The sequence below is a fragment of the Myodes glareolus genome, chromosome 9, assembly GCF_982192425.1.
Source record: "Myodes glareolus chromosome 9, mMyoGla1.1, whole genome shotgun sequence".
Classification (NCBI taxonomy): domain Eukaryota; kingdom Metazoa; phylum Chordata; class Mammalia; order Rodentia; family Cricetidae; genus Myodes; species Myodes glareolus.
Window position 1 is genome coordinate 6,213,093 of NC_142034.1, and position 17,196 is coordinate 6,230,288.

The window sequence follows — 17,196 nt, forward strand, 5'->3', positions numbered from 1 at the left end:
TCCATGGAGGAAGCAGCTTGGCTCAGCCTTGTAATATAGGCGAAGTCTCAGAACCAAGCATTTAACATGCAAAATGGATGCTAGGTAAGTTCATGAACAAACATCTGCTCTGTCCATCTGTCCGTGGGTCACAGGCCATGAGTAGTTAGGGAGGAACAGCCCTGGCACATGTCAGCACCTCCTTCCCTCGCTCTTCCTCTCCTGAATGACACACTCGGGCGTTTCAGGTTACACACTAGATTCTGTGTTGGCTCCTGTGCTGCCCTGCTGGAGACACCATGTAGACCTGATCTATTACGGCCCCCATAACCTGTGATTTTCTCCTCCAGGTGCCTGGCAGCATGATGATAACATGGTCAACCGTCACGGTGCCCGGTGCCGGCACTTATCATCTAGCAGCCCGGAGGACGCTGACGAGAACAGGCCTTGTGTATGGGATCCTCTGGCTGTCTGAGGGCACCTGCACCTGGACCTGGGCTCCCCTCCTGTCCTTGCATTCCATCTGTCCTCGCTGGACCACAGGCCTGCTGGGCATCTTCAACAAGGCATGTGGACTCTCTGCTCACATGGAGGCAGGATGCGGAGAGCAGCCTTCTGCCATCCTCATCTCCTGTGGTCATGATCCCTCCCTCTCAGAAAGAACCTGACACCTTCCTCGTGTGGGCTGATGCTGCTCAGTGAACTGTAACGCAGCAGCCAAGCCCAGTGGGCCGGTTGAGCTGAGGGTTGTTCCTTTAGTCTCCTCTCCTCTGAGGAGTGACCAAGAAGACTGGGAGTTTGGGCAACTTTGTTACAGACTCCCATGGACAGGTTCTGGTCGCTGGCACCTCATGACCAATTAGAAACCTAACTTGAAGTGGTCCGAGTTAGCTCCAGGAGGGAGGTCATCTTCTCTCTGGCCTCCCGGAGCACCAGGAGTTCCTTTCTCGAGCCTAAAGGAGATGGTGGCAGCCAGAGAGTTGGTTGAAAGCCAAATCTGCTCACAGCCATTCTCCTGTGCCTCCTGTGCCCCCAGCTAAGATGATCACCCTTACAAGGCCTTGTCCTCCTCAGGTGCAGTCAGGAAGGCCTGCTGGGCCACCCCTGTGGACAGTGCTAGCTAGGGCTGACCATTACCATAGCTCATTTCACTACAGCCATTGAGAGGGAGTCTCAAACCCAACTACCCTTTCTCCACCCCCTTTTAATAGCTGAAAAACTAAGCTAAACCGTGGACCAATGGTTCTCAACCTGGTGCAAGGAACACCGAGGCTCTGAGGCCAGTGGCAGGATCACCTGGGGACCAAAGGATTAGAAGACCTCCCTTCCCTAGTGTACTCCTCCCCTGCCTTTGGACCTCTAAGCATGGGCTCACCAGTGCTTAGAGGTGCCGTCCAGGCAGCGCTCTGACAAAGCCATGGCAGCAAGCTGGCAGGAAGTTGTTGGGTGCCCACGCTTTTCAGCTCAGTGGGCTTCACATGGCTCTTAATAGATGCCTGTTTACCAGCTTTGGAAAAACTTGAAAGTTTTGAAAAAACTTTGTTTGGTGAAACTTGAGATGCTTTGGGATCAAGATTAGGAACAGTTACTATGAGGGTAAAATATGAGGAGCTTTAGACTTGACAAGTGTGCTCCTACAAAAGCTTTCCAAAACATCACTGCCCGGGGTCCTAAGGGGTGGGGGGTGGAGAGTTTGCCCTCAAACTTGCTGTGTAGCTGGGGGGTGACCTTGAACTTCTCATTTTTCTTACCTGTACTGCCCAAGCATTGGGATTACAGGCCTAAACAGCTCTCCTTTTGTGTGGTTGCAGAGGCCAGGAGTGTGGAAATCACACTCCTGGAGGGAGTCTGCTATCGAGCCTGAGGTGTGAGAGACTGCGTTTGAGACCCCATGCACCCTTTCTGAACACTCTGTGGACTCTGCCATTTCAAATCCCACTTGATGTCCTTCCCCCAGCATTCTGACGACCCCTTCAACACTAAGGTTTACACCAGTAAAAGCTGAGCAATAACCACACTTCCTCAAAGAATGAAGCAAAGCCAGGAAAGTTCCCTTAGCATTGGGGTGGTCACACACAGACCCAACTCCCCTGGCAGGCAGGAGGCAAGCAGTATTCACAGTGTGGTGTGACCTGGAAGGAGGAGAGAGGTAGCGAGATGAAGGAAGTTCAGGTAAACAGTAGCCACAGTGGCCAGGAACTCTCAAAAAAGAAAAAGAAAAAAAAAGCCATTATAATCAGCCCTTCCCCCTTCCCTCACAGCAAGTGCTCAGTTAGCCTAAGCCCCATGAACCAGTATGTAAGGCTAGAGTGCCCATCACTCTGCCTTGCTCTTCCTGCCCTCACACGCTAGCCACCCACAGGGGTGGACCTCCATCAGCTGCTACACTCAACACGGTCCATCATGGTCCATCATTTGTCCGAGAGTAGGGTGGGGGCCTTCTCCTTCAAGGCCTTTGGCTCCTCCACCGTGCGACCACCTCATTTTTCTTGCTCTGGGTTCTGTGGTGATCTCAATATCCTCAAAGAGCCTCTTTGCTTTACCTAATTTCATCCCTCTCAGAGTTGATAACTGCTGCGGCATCTCCTGGACCCAAACACTAAGCCATCTATTTCACTGGGAAGCTAGTCCTGTCTACCTGGTGTTGGCATGCTGGTTGCTCACTTTTAGGGCCTGCACGCCTGGTGTGTGCAAGTATGTGTGTGTGTATGCTGTTTGTGCCGTCTGTGTGCCCTTCACACTCCCTGGAGTACACTTGTTGGCACACTACAGTGGGGACATCAAGATGCAATATTTATGGATTGCTGCATGATGCTTCAAAATGAATAAAACTGTGTACAAGGGAAGGGGAGCTATTAACCATGAAGTGAGTTCATTTGTAAACGAATGAGCATTTTTCAGTATTTTTACTTGCGGGTAGAGGAATGGGCAAGGCATACTCTTGGGTACCAGAGAGAAATTTCTGCATGGTCTGGATACAGAGCCTCCAGCCCAACTCCATTTCTAGCTGAGCTCTGTCTGCCCTGGCAGTCGCCTTAAACCGGAGAACTTCCAATCCTGCAGCTCCTCAATAATTAAAGCACCGCAAAGCTGGTGGCGGCAGGGAAGGCGAGGACCCCTGAGTCCCTTATACTTCTTACTTCCTGTCACTTAACCAGTTCCTGGCTAAATTAGCAGAACAAATAACCTCTCTGTGAGGCTGTGGCAGGCCGTGGCTTTCCTGTTTTTATCCACTGGCACTGCTTTCTAGGCTGTCTGGGAGGAGAGGCACCTCAGCTGATGCCCCTGGAATGCCAGCGTCCGGGAACTTGAGCAGGGCGAGTGGAGGAGCTGCTTACCGGGAGACGCTGGGTTACCCTACCCTCCTCGGTGTGTCTGCGAGCCGTTTGGCCGTTTCTGCGGATATAAGCGACAGGTGGCATCAGAGAGTCACACACGTCTGCGGGCACCAGAGAAGACACTCAGGGACCAGGGAAGGTCTCAGAAACCAAACAAAGGCCACTGGCAGCCCAGTGAGGGAAAAAGACTCAAAAGGCATAGTTCCCGGAGGCTTGGTCTCCAGAATCCGGGGCTCGGTTCCCGCAGCGGTCATACCGGACGCGAGGGGGAGGGGTTCCCGGGGCCTCGGGCGGGAACCGAGCGCCCGCCGTGCGACCCAGCGCGGGGCTCTCGGGCGGGAATGCACAGAACCCAGTCGCGGTGGCGGGTAGGGGGCTGGGTGGCGCGGGAGAGGGCGGCAGAACGAGGGAGTTCCAGAGAGTTGCCGCCAGAGGAGCAGCAAGGGCCCGCGGTCTCCTTGGAGACATGTTGGCCAATGACAGCAGCGGAGACTGTTTATAGGGGCGGAGCGTCGCCATGGCAGCAGGAGAAGCCTTCCGAGCGTCTACTTAATGCCGGTCCCCGGGCCGTCGGCGCTCAGAGAAGCGCCGTCGGGCGAGGGGGGGCCCGACGAGGGGCACCAGCAGAGCCCTCGAGCTGGGGACAGAGAGCCGCGGGAGGTGGGAGGAACTTCTTCCAGAACCTTCCTCTGGCCCGGCTGCGCTCTGAGCCAGGTAAGGGACTGGGCAGGGCTGTGGGCCACGGAATGGGAGGGCGTCGGGATCTGCTGGCTAGCCATTCCACCGCTCGTCCACGAAAGTGGCGGGGCCGATGACTGAAATCTGAGGAGTTTGGGGAAAACCGCTTCCTGCCTCTCCATAACTCGGTCCTGTGTCCTTCCATTCTTTCCCGGGACCCTTCATCCTAATACCTCTTTCCAAGGATCAGATGACCTCCCCTGCCCTAGCCGCGTCGCACTGCCCTTCTGGACTATTGGGATGTGATCGTAGTTTGCCACTCTTAGGGAGAAAAGTTAGATTGGGCCTCCCTACCATCTTCCCTCGTTGTCGTCAATGCCCCCTCGAAGGGAAGATGGAGAGAGGTAGAGACAAGGGGTCCGACCCCGACCTCGCTACAGGCTTCGAGGACGAATTGAGGGGTTCCCCTAAGGCGCACCCTTTCACCTAGGGGTTGGGGAAGAGTGCTCAGCTCCGCGTTGCTTCCGCAGGCCCCACATTCGTATTCGGAGGAGGCGACCCCGCGGGTCGCGGAATGGAAGTGAGTGTTCTGGAGGCTGTGTAACTGGAGCCTCGGGTACCAGCGGGCCGGAGAGCGCGGCGGGCCACCCGGCTCAGCCCGTGGATGTTGACCGCCCCCTCGGAGAGAACCCGCAGATATGGCGGAGAGCTGGCTGCGCCTCTGCGGAGCAGGGCCCGGGGAGGAGGCCGGGCCGGAGGGCGCCATGGAGGAGCCGGACGCCCTGGATGACAGCCTAACCAGCCTGCAGTGGCTGCAGGAATTCTCCATTCTCAACGCCAAGGCCCCCACTCTGCCCCCGGGAGGCACCGACCCCCACGGTTACCACCAAGTGCCAGGCTCGGTGGCACCCGGGTCACCCCTGGCTGCAGACCCAGCCTGCCTTGGGCAGCCTCACACACCGGGCAAACCCACGTCGTCGTGCACATCTCGAAGCGCGCCCCCGGGGATGCAGGCCCCGCCCCCCGACGACGTGGACTACGCCACCAACCCGCACGTGAAGCCACCTTACTCCTATGCCACTCTCATCTGCATGGCCATGCAGGCCAGCAAGGCCACTAAGATCACTCTGTCGGCCATCTACAAGTGGATCACGGACAACTTCTGTTACTTTCGCCACGCCGATCCCACCTGGCAGGTAGGGGAGCAGAGGTGTGGGTGGTGGCCACTCCCTCCTCACTCCCTGCTCTGGCACTTGGCCAGATTGGCGTAGCAGCTCTGCAAGGCCAAGGAGGCACCTGGCTTTGAGGTCAGGCCTCACATGAGAGGGCTCCTGTCAAGTTCTGAAAATGTTCCCTTCTCTTGGAGCCAAGGCTTTGGGGTACAGAGGTTGAAGTTTTAGGGGAAGAGGGACCAATAGGGCACATTGGTCCTGCAGGCCAGGTGTAGCCTCCTAAGAGGACGGTACTATAAAGAACACCCTTGTCCTACATCCCAGAATTCCTAGACACAGTTCTGACCATGATACTTTGTCAGAACTGGACTCAAAATGGAACGCAGGTTCCTCCCTGTCAGGTCCTGCACCCTGCCTGTTGCCTGTGGTCTTGAGAGTAGTGCAGAGGTGAGCAGGATGGGCATGAAGGTGGAGGGGTCATGAGATCATCCTAAAGCCACTGACCCAGCCTCCCACCTCAACTCCTCCCCAGTTTCCTGCCTCCACCCCCTCCTCTCAGCCAGCCTCCCTTGGGGGGCAATTACCTGAGCCAGGTGCTTTCCACAGAGGCGCTGCTGCCGCAATGGCTTCGGGTTCCAAGTCTCTGGGACCTGGTACAGAGCAGCCAGTGGGCCCAGGCTGTCATGTAAACATCCCAGCCTTGGTGGCCAAAGGGGCACTCATCACTCATCTGCCTACCTTGCTAACCTAGCCTGGGCTCCTGGACACCGGCATGGTGTGAACAGGACTAAGCAACCAAATGCGAGCGAGGCAAGATAAGGCCAAGTGGACCCTGCTTTAGATGTCTTTCAAGAGCAGGGTTCAGGTGGTGGAGATAGAGGCCTATGGTTGCCCAGCCTCCCCTAAGGCACCCGAGGAGGCAGGATGCAGGATCGCATTCCTGAGCCGTTCCAAATGGCCCTAACCCTGGGTCAGAAGACCCCCATCCTCTCCCTACTCGAGGCCTGTGCCAACTCAGGCCCCAGGAATGAGCCTTCTGCACTTGGCTGGGTAATAATCAACTGAGGGTTGGGTGGGAAGAGACGGCCGTGGGGGGTGAAGGCCTAGGCCAGCAGCTGGCTCAACAAACAGGCAGTCACTAAATGTCCCACCGCACTAACACACACACACACACACACACACACACACACACACACACACACTCCTTTGTCGCCCAGCCCCCTCCCTTAACCCACTCATTTCACAAACAGAGGGAACCAGCCAGGCAGAGGGAGATGGCAGTCCAGGCCGTGGGGGAGCTGAGGGCTTTGGCCAGGACCTGCAAGCAGCAGGGTAAGGGAGGGAGGAAGGGAGGATGACGACGGGGGTGGCACTGAGAGCCACCCTGTGGCTCAGAGCTCGGATGACTGAGCAGGCAGATATCCCGGCAACAGAGAACAAAAGCCCCCCCTCCCAACCCCCTCTCCCCACACTCCGGGCTCCTCATGCCCTGTGGCTGGTGTCCCAGAGTCCTGGAGCTACAGCTGCCTGGTCAGGGCATCGGGTTGATCCACCCCTCCCCAGTCAGAGAAGAGATGCGGGAGCATGCAGGCGCCCGGTGCCACTCCACCTCCATTCCGCTGATCCCCCTGTGCGTTTTCTCTTGTTCTCTCGCTGTACCCAGAATTCCATCCGCCACAACCTGTCCCTGAACAAGTGCTTCATCAAAGTGCCTCGAGAGAAAGACGAACCCGGCAAGGGGGGCTTCTGGCGCATTGACCCCCAGTATGCAGAGCGCCTGCTCAGTGGGGCCTTCAAGAAACGGAGGCTGCCCCCGGTCCACATCCACCCTGCCTTCGCCCGCCAGGCCTCACAGGAACCCAGCACTGGCCCCTGGGGTGGGCCTCTGACCGTGAACACGGAGGCCCAGCAGCTGTTGCGGGAGTTCGAGGAGGCCACAGGGGAGGGGGGCTGGGGCACAGGAGAGGGCAGGCTGGGGCATAAGCGAAAGCAGCCGCTGCCCAAGAGGGTGGCCAAGGTCCTGAGGCCTCCCAGCACGTTGCTGCTGACCCAGGAGGAGCAGGGTGAGCTGGAACCCCTCAAAGGCAACTTTGACTGGGAGGCCATCTTCGAGGCTGGCACTCTGGGTGAAGAGCTGAGCTCCCTGGAGGCCTTGGAGCTAAGCCCCCCACTGAGCCCCGCCTCACATGGAGATGTGGACCTCACTGTCCATGGCCGCCACATCGATTGCCCTGCTACCTGGGGACCACCAGTGGAGCAGGCTGCTGATAGCCTGGACTTCGATGAGACCTTTCTGGCCACATCCTTCCTCCAGCATCCCTGGGATGAGAGCGGTAGTGGCTGCCTGCCCCCAGAGCCCCTCTTTGAAGCAGGGGATGCCACCCTGGCCGCTGACCTGCAGGACTGGGCCAGTGTGGGTGCCTTCTTGTAAGAAGAGGTCAGGCCCCACCCCATCTCCGGACAGTGCCCAAGTCAGGGCCCAGACTGCCTCCCAAAATAGGCCCGTGGACATCTCAGCACCCCGGCAGGGACTGGGCCAGGTCTCTGAAGGCTGGCTCCGTGAGGCCACACTGCTGCCAGCTGGGGGTGTCCTCATATCCAAGCCCAGAAGACTGGGAACTGGGGGCCCAGGACCAAAACTGCTGCCTCTCTCTCTCATCAGCAACCCTCCGAATACACAGTGTTTCATTGACCTATGTCCCCCCCAAACCACCAAGCTGGCAAAGGCACGCCCCTGGCCTCTGCACTGGCACTGTGAGCGCTGAGGCCTGGAGGGGTCCTGTCAGGCCAGGGAGGAACTGAACAAGGCCCTCCTCGAGGCTCCTCTTCTTCTTACCCACCCCTGCTGCTTCCCCGGGTCTCCACCCAGAGAAAGTTCCCAGGTACCAACAAATGCTAATTAGATGACAGCAAATTAACCCCCTGGAGGCCCCTCCTGGCAGAGCTTCCCCAGGGGCCCTGGCAGCCTTGGCTAGGGAGAGAGGTGGCAGGAGACTGGGGAAAGGAACGGAGGAGGCAGAAATAGGGAGGGGGCAAGGAGGGGGCGAGATAGCCTCTATGGTCTCTGGGGCCTTTTCCCTGGCCCATCACCGGCAGAGAGGAGGCTGACTTGAGGCTGAGAGCAACAGGAAGTTGGGGTTTGGGGTGGTTGGGGCAAGGGCAGCCAAGCTGCTGGGTGGGGGGGAGAGACTAACGTAGTGAATATAGTTATAGCTAAGACTTAACTGGGGGGGATGCCCAGCTTGCTGGGAGCACTGGAACCAGGAAGGAGACAACTCTATGCCCCCTGTCTGCACTGGGGGAAGCCAGGTCTTGCTCCACCCTGACCCCTGGGGCTGGTATCCATATCTACCCTCCATGTGGGGCAATTTAACCTTTTTCATTTAAAGTTCTTTACAATAAATTTTTTTTTCAAAATAAAACTTTTAAAAACCTGAACATGGTCCATCATTCCAGCTCTTTTGGGGAAAGGCAGAGTCAAATGGGGTAATTTTGAGGCGGGGAAGTTGACATATTTCTTTCCAATGTCAACAGGGAAATGACCAGAAAATGGGACAGAGAGGGTTTGTAGAAGGTCTCCCCTTACCTAGATCCCTAGGGAAGAAAGGGCCGAGGGGTGGCTCTCTCAGGAGCCCTTGTATCCCACACCTCAGGACCTCCAAGCTGGGCCTGCAAGCCCAGAGGAACAAAAGACAGAGAGGAGGTCAGTCCCACCCCTCCCCAAAGACTCTGAAGGCCACTGTACCCTGGTTCAAGCCATCCCCCACCATGAGGGCCTGCCCAGGCTCGCCTGCCCAAGAGTCGCAGGACTCCCTCCAGCACCACCCTCCCTTAGCCCTTTCCTGGAGGGACAGACAGGGCAACAGGGCGGGAGGTCAGAGGAGCCAGCGTGTGTTTACCAGACCCAGCCTGATGCAGGCTTGGGGAGGCAGGAGGCCACCTTAAAGTAAGGCTCAGTGCTGAGACTCATGCCCACCCCCAAACTGGGAAGTTCCAGGCTGCCAGAGTTCAGGGTGTGTGTGTCCGGATGGCACTCAGGCTGTCCCTTTCAATCCCCTCCCTTCTGACGCGCGTTTGCCCGGGACCTATTTCCCTACCACCACTACCTCATTTTCCCCTACGCAGCACCCTCGTGCCCGGTCCCTCCCCGCGAGCAGCTGTCTCACACACAGGTGCACACAGAGAACAGCATCACCCAATGCTGTCCAGAGCAGTCCTGCCCAGCCTCCATGGGCCCCTCTTTTCCCTTGTCCCTTTTCCCCTTGTCCCTCAGTCCTTGAGTCTGGCCTGAGGCCAGCCTGGCATTCCCCTGCAGAACACGCTGTTTGCATTTGCTAATTATTCCAAATATTCCAGAAGGGCTCACACACAGCAGGGCAGGCCGGTTGGGGCCTCACAGAGCCCATCCCTTCACCCAGCACACAGGAAAAGCCTCTGCTCCGCACCTCCCTCTGTCTCTGCCCATCACCTACCCCGCCCCCCTCCCTCTCTCAGACCACAGCACTAAAAGAACAAAGGCACTCCTGCCTTCTCGGTAGCCTCTGGAATAAGCCTTCGGTCCTGGCCAAGGTGGGCACACCCTGGGTTGACGGTGGGGCGAGTTTCTGCCTGCCCCAGCCTATACTGGAAAGAGAGGCAGAGTCTGGGGCAAGCAGAACCGCCCCCTGGATAAATGCAAGGCCAAAGACTAAAGAAGCCGCTGAGCAGAACGAGGCATGCCCTTGGCTACACTTGACATTCACTCTGAACTCCTGAAGATTCTGATGCCCAGGCTGCACCCTGGGCCAATCAGACTAGAATCTTGAATGGGGCCCAGCATTGATCCGCACATACTTCTACTGTGAGGGCTTGCCCTGGCGGGTGGGGGTGGAACCTGTCTTCACCAGAGCAGGAGAGCGGACATCTTTCTCCATTGCTCTCTGCCTTATTACCTTGAGACAGAGTCTCTCAGGGAACCACAAGCTCACTGTTTTGGTTGGGCCAGTTGGCCATCAGGTTCTCCTGCAACGAACCTGTCTCCCTGCCCCAGTTCTGGAGTTACAGGCACGTGCTACAATGCCCAGCTTTTGCCATGGGTGCTTGGGGCACATATGCAGGACCCCATGCTTACAAGGTCAAGCCCTCTTACCCCCTGAACCATCTCCCAAACTTCTGCCTCTCGTTGCTTTACAGATTCAGCATGGCTCCCCACCAGTGAGCCTAAACGGAGCATCGCTGAGTCCTAGCTAGCAAGCCCCAGGCCCGTGATCACTAAGCACTTCAACGTGTGCTTCCCTAAAACTAGGAGGCACCCATGACCCTGTCCAGTCCACAGAGCTGCTCCAACCATCCAGGACACTGTGCCAGCACCACCTTTCTTGACTTCCTCCGTGTGACTTTGTGCTGAGGATTCCAGCTCTCGGGGCAAGCTCTTCCTTCCCACACATATTGGATCGCAAGACACACAGTGGTTTCATGTCTGAATTTTATTTATTGTCTTATCTGAGGCACTGTTTTGCATGGCTGCTGGTCTGTGGATATTTTCCTCAGTGGTATACAGGTCAGAGTTTCTTCACAATGCTTAGGGGTTTGTTTTGTATATTTTGATTTGCTTGCTCTTGTTCTGGGGCTTGGACTTCCAACTTCACAGATGTCAGGCACACACGCTACCACTAAGCTAGACCCTCAGCACACAGAGTAAATTTTTTATTTCTGAGACAGGGTCTCACTAAATTGCTCACTCTGGCCTTGAACTCACTCTGCACTCCACACAGGTCTTGACCTTCCATCTTCCCGATGCAGCCATCCACCTGCCATCGATGCCAAACCTGTGCCACCAGCCCAGCTGCCTGGTCTTTAATTTGAGGCTTCAACACCCTCTTTTGCAGCCACCAGTCCCTGAACCCCTCTTTCTTTCTTCTTTCTTTCTTTCTTTCTTTCTTTCTTTCTTTCTTTCTTTCTTTCCTTCCTTTCTTTCTTCCTTCCTTCCTTCCTTTCTTTTCTTTTCTTTTCTTTTCTTTTTTCTTTTTTTCTTTTTTTCAAGACAGGGTTTCTCCGTGTGATAGCCTTGGCTATCCTGGAACTCGCTCTGTAGACCAGGCTGGCCTTGAACTCACAGAGATCCACCTGCCTCTGCCTCCCAAGTACTACCTGTGCCGCCATACCCTGCTGAACTCCACTCTTTTGAATTATTTGAGGAAAGCTGTTTCCCAAAGCAAGAGCCCGCAGTCCCCAGACTCCCAGCCTTTCCGGCTTCTCTTTCTTCCGTGTGTCCCTCTCCCTGCCCGCTGGGACCGTGGCAGGAGGTGGGTGCAAGAGAGGACCCAGGCTTTGAGTTTGGGGGCCTTTCATTCTCTCCCTGAGTACTTAATGTTCTATAGGACAGGACACCTTGGGGTCCAGTGACTCTCATCTAGCTACTCCGCAGGACTGAGCTGGATCCCCACCCCCACCCCTGGGCAGCGCTGAGGGAGAGCGACGACGGGAAGGAAGTAGGGATTGGGCAGGAGTCAGGTGCAGCTCAGGCTCCAGCCTTGGCTGAGACCCAAAGGTGAACAGGTGTATATGAGCTCCAGCAGGGGGTGATGACTGGCCCGTGGGGCAGGCCTGGGCCTGTCCTGTGGGGAGTGAAAGTACAGCCTTGTTAACAATGGGATGGGACAGCAGCCCAGGCCCTGCAGACACATTCTTGTGTGAGGAGAAGGAAAACACAGGTGACACCGGAGGGGAAGATGTTGGGAAGGGGAGGGGACTCTGGGAGGCCACCCAGGCCAGGGCTGTGCTAAGTAGTGTGAGCTGCTGCTCAGCAGGAGAGGGAGTACACAGAAGCCCGTGGTGGGGGAGGGGGCAGGCTACTGCCTTCCTCCCAGGGGACGCGTTGCCCACTTCCTTTTGCTTCTTCCAGGTGAGGCAGGTCACAGCCACCTGGACAGGCGGGCAAGCTGGGACCTGAATGTTCCCTGCGTGCTGTGCGTCAGAATCAGGCAAAGACACCTCAAAGGACAGTGCCCCAAAAGCTGCGTGGTAACCAAAGAGGGACAAGGAGGGCCTTCCCACTTGGCCCTTCCAGCCCCTGCTGCCCTAAATGCCTGGCGCCAGGCCCCACCTGCTCTTTGGGTCGTAGCACCTCTATCTGAGGCAGAGAGGACGTCTGAGTTCTGAGGCCCCAGGTCCTTGCCTGAGGTAGCTCTGCTGAGCTCCTAGAAAAGCAAGCCCCCAGGAACCAGACAGGGACTGCTGCTGCCCACCCCCCTACCCCCGTCGTCAGCCCACCCTGGCTGTACCCACCTCTGCTAAGGCCTCCACCCTGAATGTGCCCGAACTCCTCTGATCTTGGAAGCTAAGCACGGGTGGGCCTGGTTAGTACCTGGATAGGGGACTGCCTGAAATACCAGGCACTTTAGGTTTAGACGGGTGTGGTGGTGCACACCTGAGGCAGGAGGATGTCTGTGAGTTCGAGGCAAGCCTGGTCTACATAGTGAGCTCCAGAATAGCCAGAGTTATGTAGAGAGACCCTGTATCAAAACCAGCCAACCAACAACCAACAGAAAACCCTAAACCACCAGCCGCCCTCCCGGCATTGCTGATTGTCCACGGAATTAAGCTGGGACCAAGAAATTGCCAAATGTTCCTTGCTTGCCCAGCTCTACCATGGGCTCTAACTGTGGCCCTGCTCCCTTCCGTCCTTTCCCTGTAGAGTGTTGAGGATCCCTCTGACTTACCTTAAGCTAACAGTACCTGAGATGAACTGGGTAAGGGGAGGTAGGGAGAGCAAACCAGGCTTCAGACCCCGCCGAATTCCATTTCCTATGTCCGTCAGCAGAGTCCTGTGGATAGACAACCTGCCCACCCTGCCCAGTCCTACACCAAAAGCGTTAAACACCGTGGTCAGTGTGCCTAATAGCAAATGGATACATTGTTGGGGTGAAAAACCAGCAAGGGAACCCTCGCAAAATGCTTTTGGTAATGCCAAGGGGTTCCCCGGGGCACAGACTGAAGATATCCCCAAAACTTTGGAAGCTGTGACTTGACTCAGGGGTGCAGAGTCTGGGGCCAGAGCCCTCAGACTCAGGGAGAATTTGGAGGCTAGCCAGCACTGCCTTGTTAGAGAAGAAGGAAAGAGACTCCTTTGTTGACCCTGCATATTTGGGCTCCTTCACTGTGGAAGAGGCAGTGGAGGCCTTGAGTGTTGACTGAGGTCACCGTGCCCAGAATCTGTGGAAGATGTGAGCCAGATGAGGAGGGAAGAAAAGGCATGGAAGGCAGGTTTGGTATGTGGAAGCAGCACCCAAGCCCCTCCGTCCAAACCCGTAAGGTCTTTCCCCCATCTGTACCCTGCCTACAAGGTCAGGGGACAGGGCTGTGCCCAACTCAGTCCTCCTCACTTAGCCCCACTCTACTGTACCAGAGAACAGAACTTGAGGATTCTGGGCCCGATGTGCCTATGGTCCTGGGAATGCTGGCTAGTTTTTATATCAACTTGACAGTCTAGGGTCATTTGGGAAGAGGGAGCCTCAAATGAGAAAACGTTCCCACCAGATTGGCTTATAGGCAAGTCTACAGTACATTTTCTTAATTGATTGATGTATGAGGACCCAGCCTGTAGTGCAATTGTTCTCAACCTGTGGATCGTGACCCCTCTGGAGGGCGGGAGGTGAATGACCCTTTCATAGGGGTCACCTGAGACTAGCAGAAAACACAGATATTTACATTATGACTCATAGCAGTAGCAAAATTACAGTTATGAAGTAGCAATGAACATAATTTTAAGGTTAGGGGTCACCACAACATGAGGAACGAAAGGTTCGCAGCACTAGGAAGCTCAATCGCTGCCGTAGAGGGTGGCGCTGCCCTGGGCAGGTGACCCTGGAGCTTCTAAGAAAGCAGGCTGAGCAAGCCATGAAGAGTAAGCCATTAACAGCAATTCCTCTGTGGCCTCTGCTCCAGTTCCAGCCTCCAGGTTCCTGCCCTGACTTCCTGGATTATGGAAGCTGAAATAAACCCTTTCCTTCCCAAGCTGCCTTTGGTCATAGTGTTTCATCAGAGCGATAGAAACACTAAGTAAGATATTGGGTTGGGCCCGCCTGCCATCCCAGCTCCCATCTAGATCCTTCATCGGGCGAAGGACGGCGATACAGACGGAGACCCATATTGGAGCACCGGACTGAGCCCCCCAAGGTCCAAATGAGGAGCAGAAGGAGGAAGAACATGAAAAAGGAAATCAGGACTGCGAGGGATGCTATCACCCACTGATACAAGGGAACGGATCTAATGAGAGTTTACCAAGGCCAGTTGGACTGGGACTGAACGAGGACGTGATCTAACCAGATTCTCGAAATTTGGCCGGATTCTCTGAATGTGGCTGGCCCGAAGTCTCTCTGAAAAGCCATTGACTATGATACTGGGACTTGTTTCCTCTGCATATACTGGATTTTGGGGATCCAGTCTGTTTGGATACTCACCTTCCTGGACCTGGAGGGAGGGGGGAGGAACTTAAACTTCCCACAGGGCAGGAAACCCTGACTGCCCTAAGGGACGAAGAGGGAGGAGGAGAGGGAGTGGGGGGAGTGGGAGGGTGTTGGGAAGAGGGGCGGAAATGGAAACTTTTATAATTTAATAAAATTTACTTTCAAAAAAAAAAAAAGATATTGGGTTGGACAGCGGTGGCGCACGCCTTTAATTCCAGCACTTGGAGGCAGAGGCAGCCAGATCTCTGTGAGTTCGAGGCCAGCCTGGTCTACAAGAACTAGTTCCAGGACAGACTTCAAAGCTACAGAGAAACCCTGCCTCAGAAAAAAAAAAAAAAAGAAAGAAAAGAAAAGAAAAAGATATTGGGTGACCATGCTCCTATACTAAGCATCCTATACTAAGAGCAGGGAAGACCCAAGAGGAGCCTGAGGCCCCCAACACCTGGTGTTTGGCTAAAGATTAGCCCTGGTGGGACTGGAGATGTAGCCCAGTTGGTATACTATTTGCCAAACAAGCTTGAAGCCTCTGTGAGTTTGATCCCCAACACACATAAATGAGGTTTCGCAGCCTACACATGTAATCCTAACACTTGGGAGGTAGAAACAGGAGGATCAAAAGTTCAAGGCCACCTAGGGGCTACATAAGCCCTTTTCTCAACAAATAAAGAAATGTAGTTCGAAGCTAGCTTGATTTACAAAGCAAGTTCCAGGACAGCCAGGGCTGCTACACAAAGAAACCCTGTCTCGAAAAACAAAAATTAATAAAAGAGCATCCCTGGTTTGAAAGGGACAGCCTGGAAGGTTGGAATGGGATGGAGGCGGGGCAGACAGCTGGACCTCACACACACACACACACACAGAGACATGCACACACTCACTCACACACACATGCACACATACACACACACACACCCTACTCCGGGTTTTATTGGAGGGAGCAGGGCATTGAGGAGGGCCTCAGCTGGAAAGCAAGGGAGAAAGAAACTAGCTAAGCACAGTCCATCTGTTGGACCAGAGAGGCATAAATCATTTATCAAGAGAGTGATGCATGCCGCCCTCCCCCCACTGCCTTGCCTCCCCCACCTTGCTCAAATGTTCAAGCACAGAGACTCCACTTGACTCTTCTGAAGGAGGAGCTTGAGAGACAATAGGGCAGAGTGGGAAGGGTTAGGGGAGCCAGGCAGAGTGCACAGGGGTACCCAGTTCCACGCAGAACAGCCCCAGGACATGCAGAACACTGGCATCTTGTAAAGGAGAGACATTTTATTGGGTCACTCCTAACTCTGGTGTGCAGTGGTCCCCAGAGCTGGCAGTGGGTCATAGGTGACTCGTGCCAATCAAAAACAATGTATTGTCCACCTAGATTGCTCTGTCTGGTTCCTCCCAGGCCCTTCTCAATGGGATTTGGGAAGATAAAGCAACAAAATGAAATCCAGCCTTGGCAAAATGGATCATTTGTGCTGGGACTGGGCTGGGGCTCACCTTGCCTGTGTGAGGACCTGGACTCCAGACCCCAGCACCTCAAAAACCTGGTATGGAGGGCTAGAGAGACGGATGGCTTCTGAGCACTGCTCTTCCAGAGGTCCTGAGTTCAAGTCCCAGCACCCACATGGTGGCTCACAACCATCTGTAATGAGATCTGGTGTCCTCTTCTGGTGTGTGTCTACATAATAAATAAAGAAATCTTAAACAAACAAAAACCAGCCTTTGGAGCCAGGAATGGTGGTACACGCCCTTAATCCCAGCACTCAGGAGGTAGAGGCAGGCATCTCTGTGAGTTAGTGAGCTCCAGGACAGCCAAAGACACACAGAGAAACCTTGTCTTGAAAAACAAACAAAACAAAGCAGACAGGCAGACCAAGCTTATTCCTAGAAGGGTGGAGCCTGGGGCAAAGGCTACTGCGTGAAGGAATGAGGCTGGGGTCCCGCGTCTCTGGATGCACTAGGCAGCCTTGTCAGACCAGCCTCTGATCCCTCCCACCCAGAGCCTGGCCCAACTGCTCTGGAGAATAAACCTTAATGCAGTGGGCTGTGAGAACAAAGTGGGAAGGTGGGGTGCAGACCAGTACCCACACTCCAGCTCTGTGTTGTGACCTTTTTCAGAGTCTAGGGAGAAAGCCACATGACTTCTCTCTGTTACCCCTCCTGAAGGGGGTAACAGAGAGATGTCACTTGGCGCCCCGTCCTCATCTCAGCTCAGATGTGTTGAAATCTGTCGGATGCCATCGCCTCCCCCTTCTGTTCTCCTCCCCCCCGGGTCCTCTTCCGTCTGTTCTCTTCTTCCACCTTCATGTTGGTTCCAGGGACTGACCCCAGGTTAGCAGTCTCAGGCTGCGAGCACCTGTCCCCACGGAGCCATCTTACCCGCTCTCGTTTGTTGCTATTTATAGCTGAGTAGTATTCGCTTTGTTTACCCATTCTCCTCTTGACGGATGTCTGGGTTGCTTCCAGTTTGGGGCTATTGTAAACGAGCTTTTATGAACATTCTTGAAGAAGGCTTTTGTAGCGTAGCGCTCTCGCTCTCTCTCTCTCTCTCTCTCTCTCTCTCTCTCTCTCTCTTTCTCTCTCTGCCTTTCATTTGGC

The 17,196-nt window shown here is 55.2% G+C and overlaps 2 protein-coding genes and 1 long non-coding RNA gene across 5 annotated transcripts in view; 2 read left to right on the plus strand and 1 right to left on the minus strand.

Moving 5' to 3' along the window:
- Positions 1-2,838, plus strand: part of Rnf157 (ring finger protein 157) — an 88,688-nt gene extending 85,850 nt beyond the window's left edge. For all 3 annotated transcript variants that reach the window (XM_048451942.3, XM_048451943.3, XM_048451947.3), the window contains one exon: positions 330-2,838. In XM_048451942.3, coding sequence (XP_048307899.3) covers positions 330-454 — 125 coding nt within the window. In that variant the 3' untranslated portion in view covers positions 455-2,838. The remainder of the gene's footprint in view (positions 1-329) is intronic.
- LOC146893351 (uncharacterized) overlaps positions 1-3,617 on the minus strand; it is a 35,406-nt gene extending 31,789 nt beyond the window's left edge. The window contains exon 1 of the long non-coding RNA XR_015003901.2: positions 3,318-3,617. This is a non-coding gene — a long non-coding RNA (uncharacterized LOC146893351). The remainder of the gene's footprint in view (positions 1-3,317) is intronic.
- Positions 3,618-3,880: 263 nt separating this feature from the next.
- Positions 3,881-8,605, plus strand: Foxj1 (forkhead box J1). The gene is made up of 3 exons (XM_048451948.2): positions 3,881-4,031; positions 4,526-5,191; positions 6,831-8,605. Exons 2-3 carry the CDS (start codon positions 4,694-4,696, stop codon positions 7,596-7,598), a joined length of 1,266 nt encoding a protein of 421 aa, XP_048307905.1. The 5' UTR covers positions 3,881-4,031; positions 4,526-4,693; the 3' UTR covers positions 7,599-8,605.
- Positions 8,606-17,196: the final 8,591 nt, after the last annotated feature.

Bases quoted from the DNA above. Each gene is read 5' to 3' on its own strand.
- Foxj1 (XM_048451948.2), top strand. From the start codon at position 4,694: ATGGCGGAGAGCTGGCTGCGCCTCTGCGGAGCAGGGCCCGGGGAGGAG. The intron at 5,192-6,830 runs GTAGGGGAGCAG...CGCTGTACCCAG, and splicing joins ACGCCGATCCCACCTGGCAG to AATTCCATCCGCCACAACCT.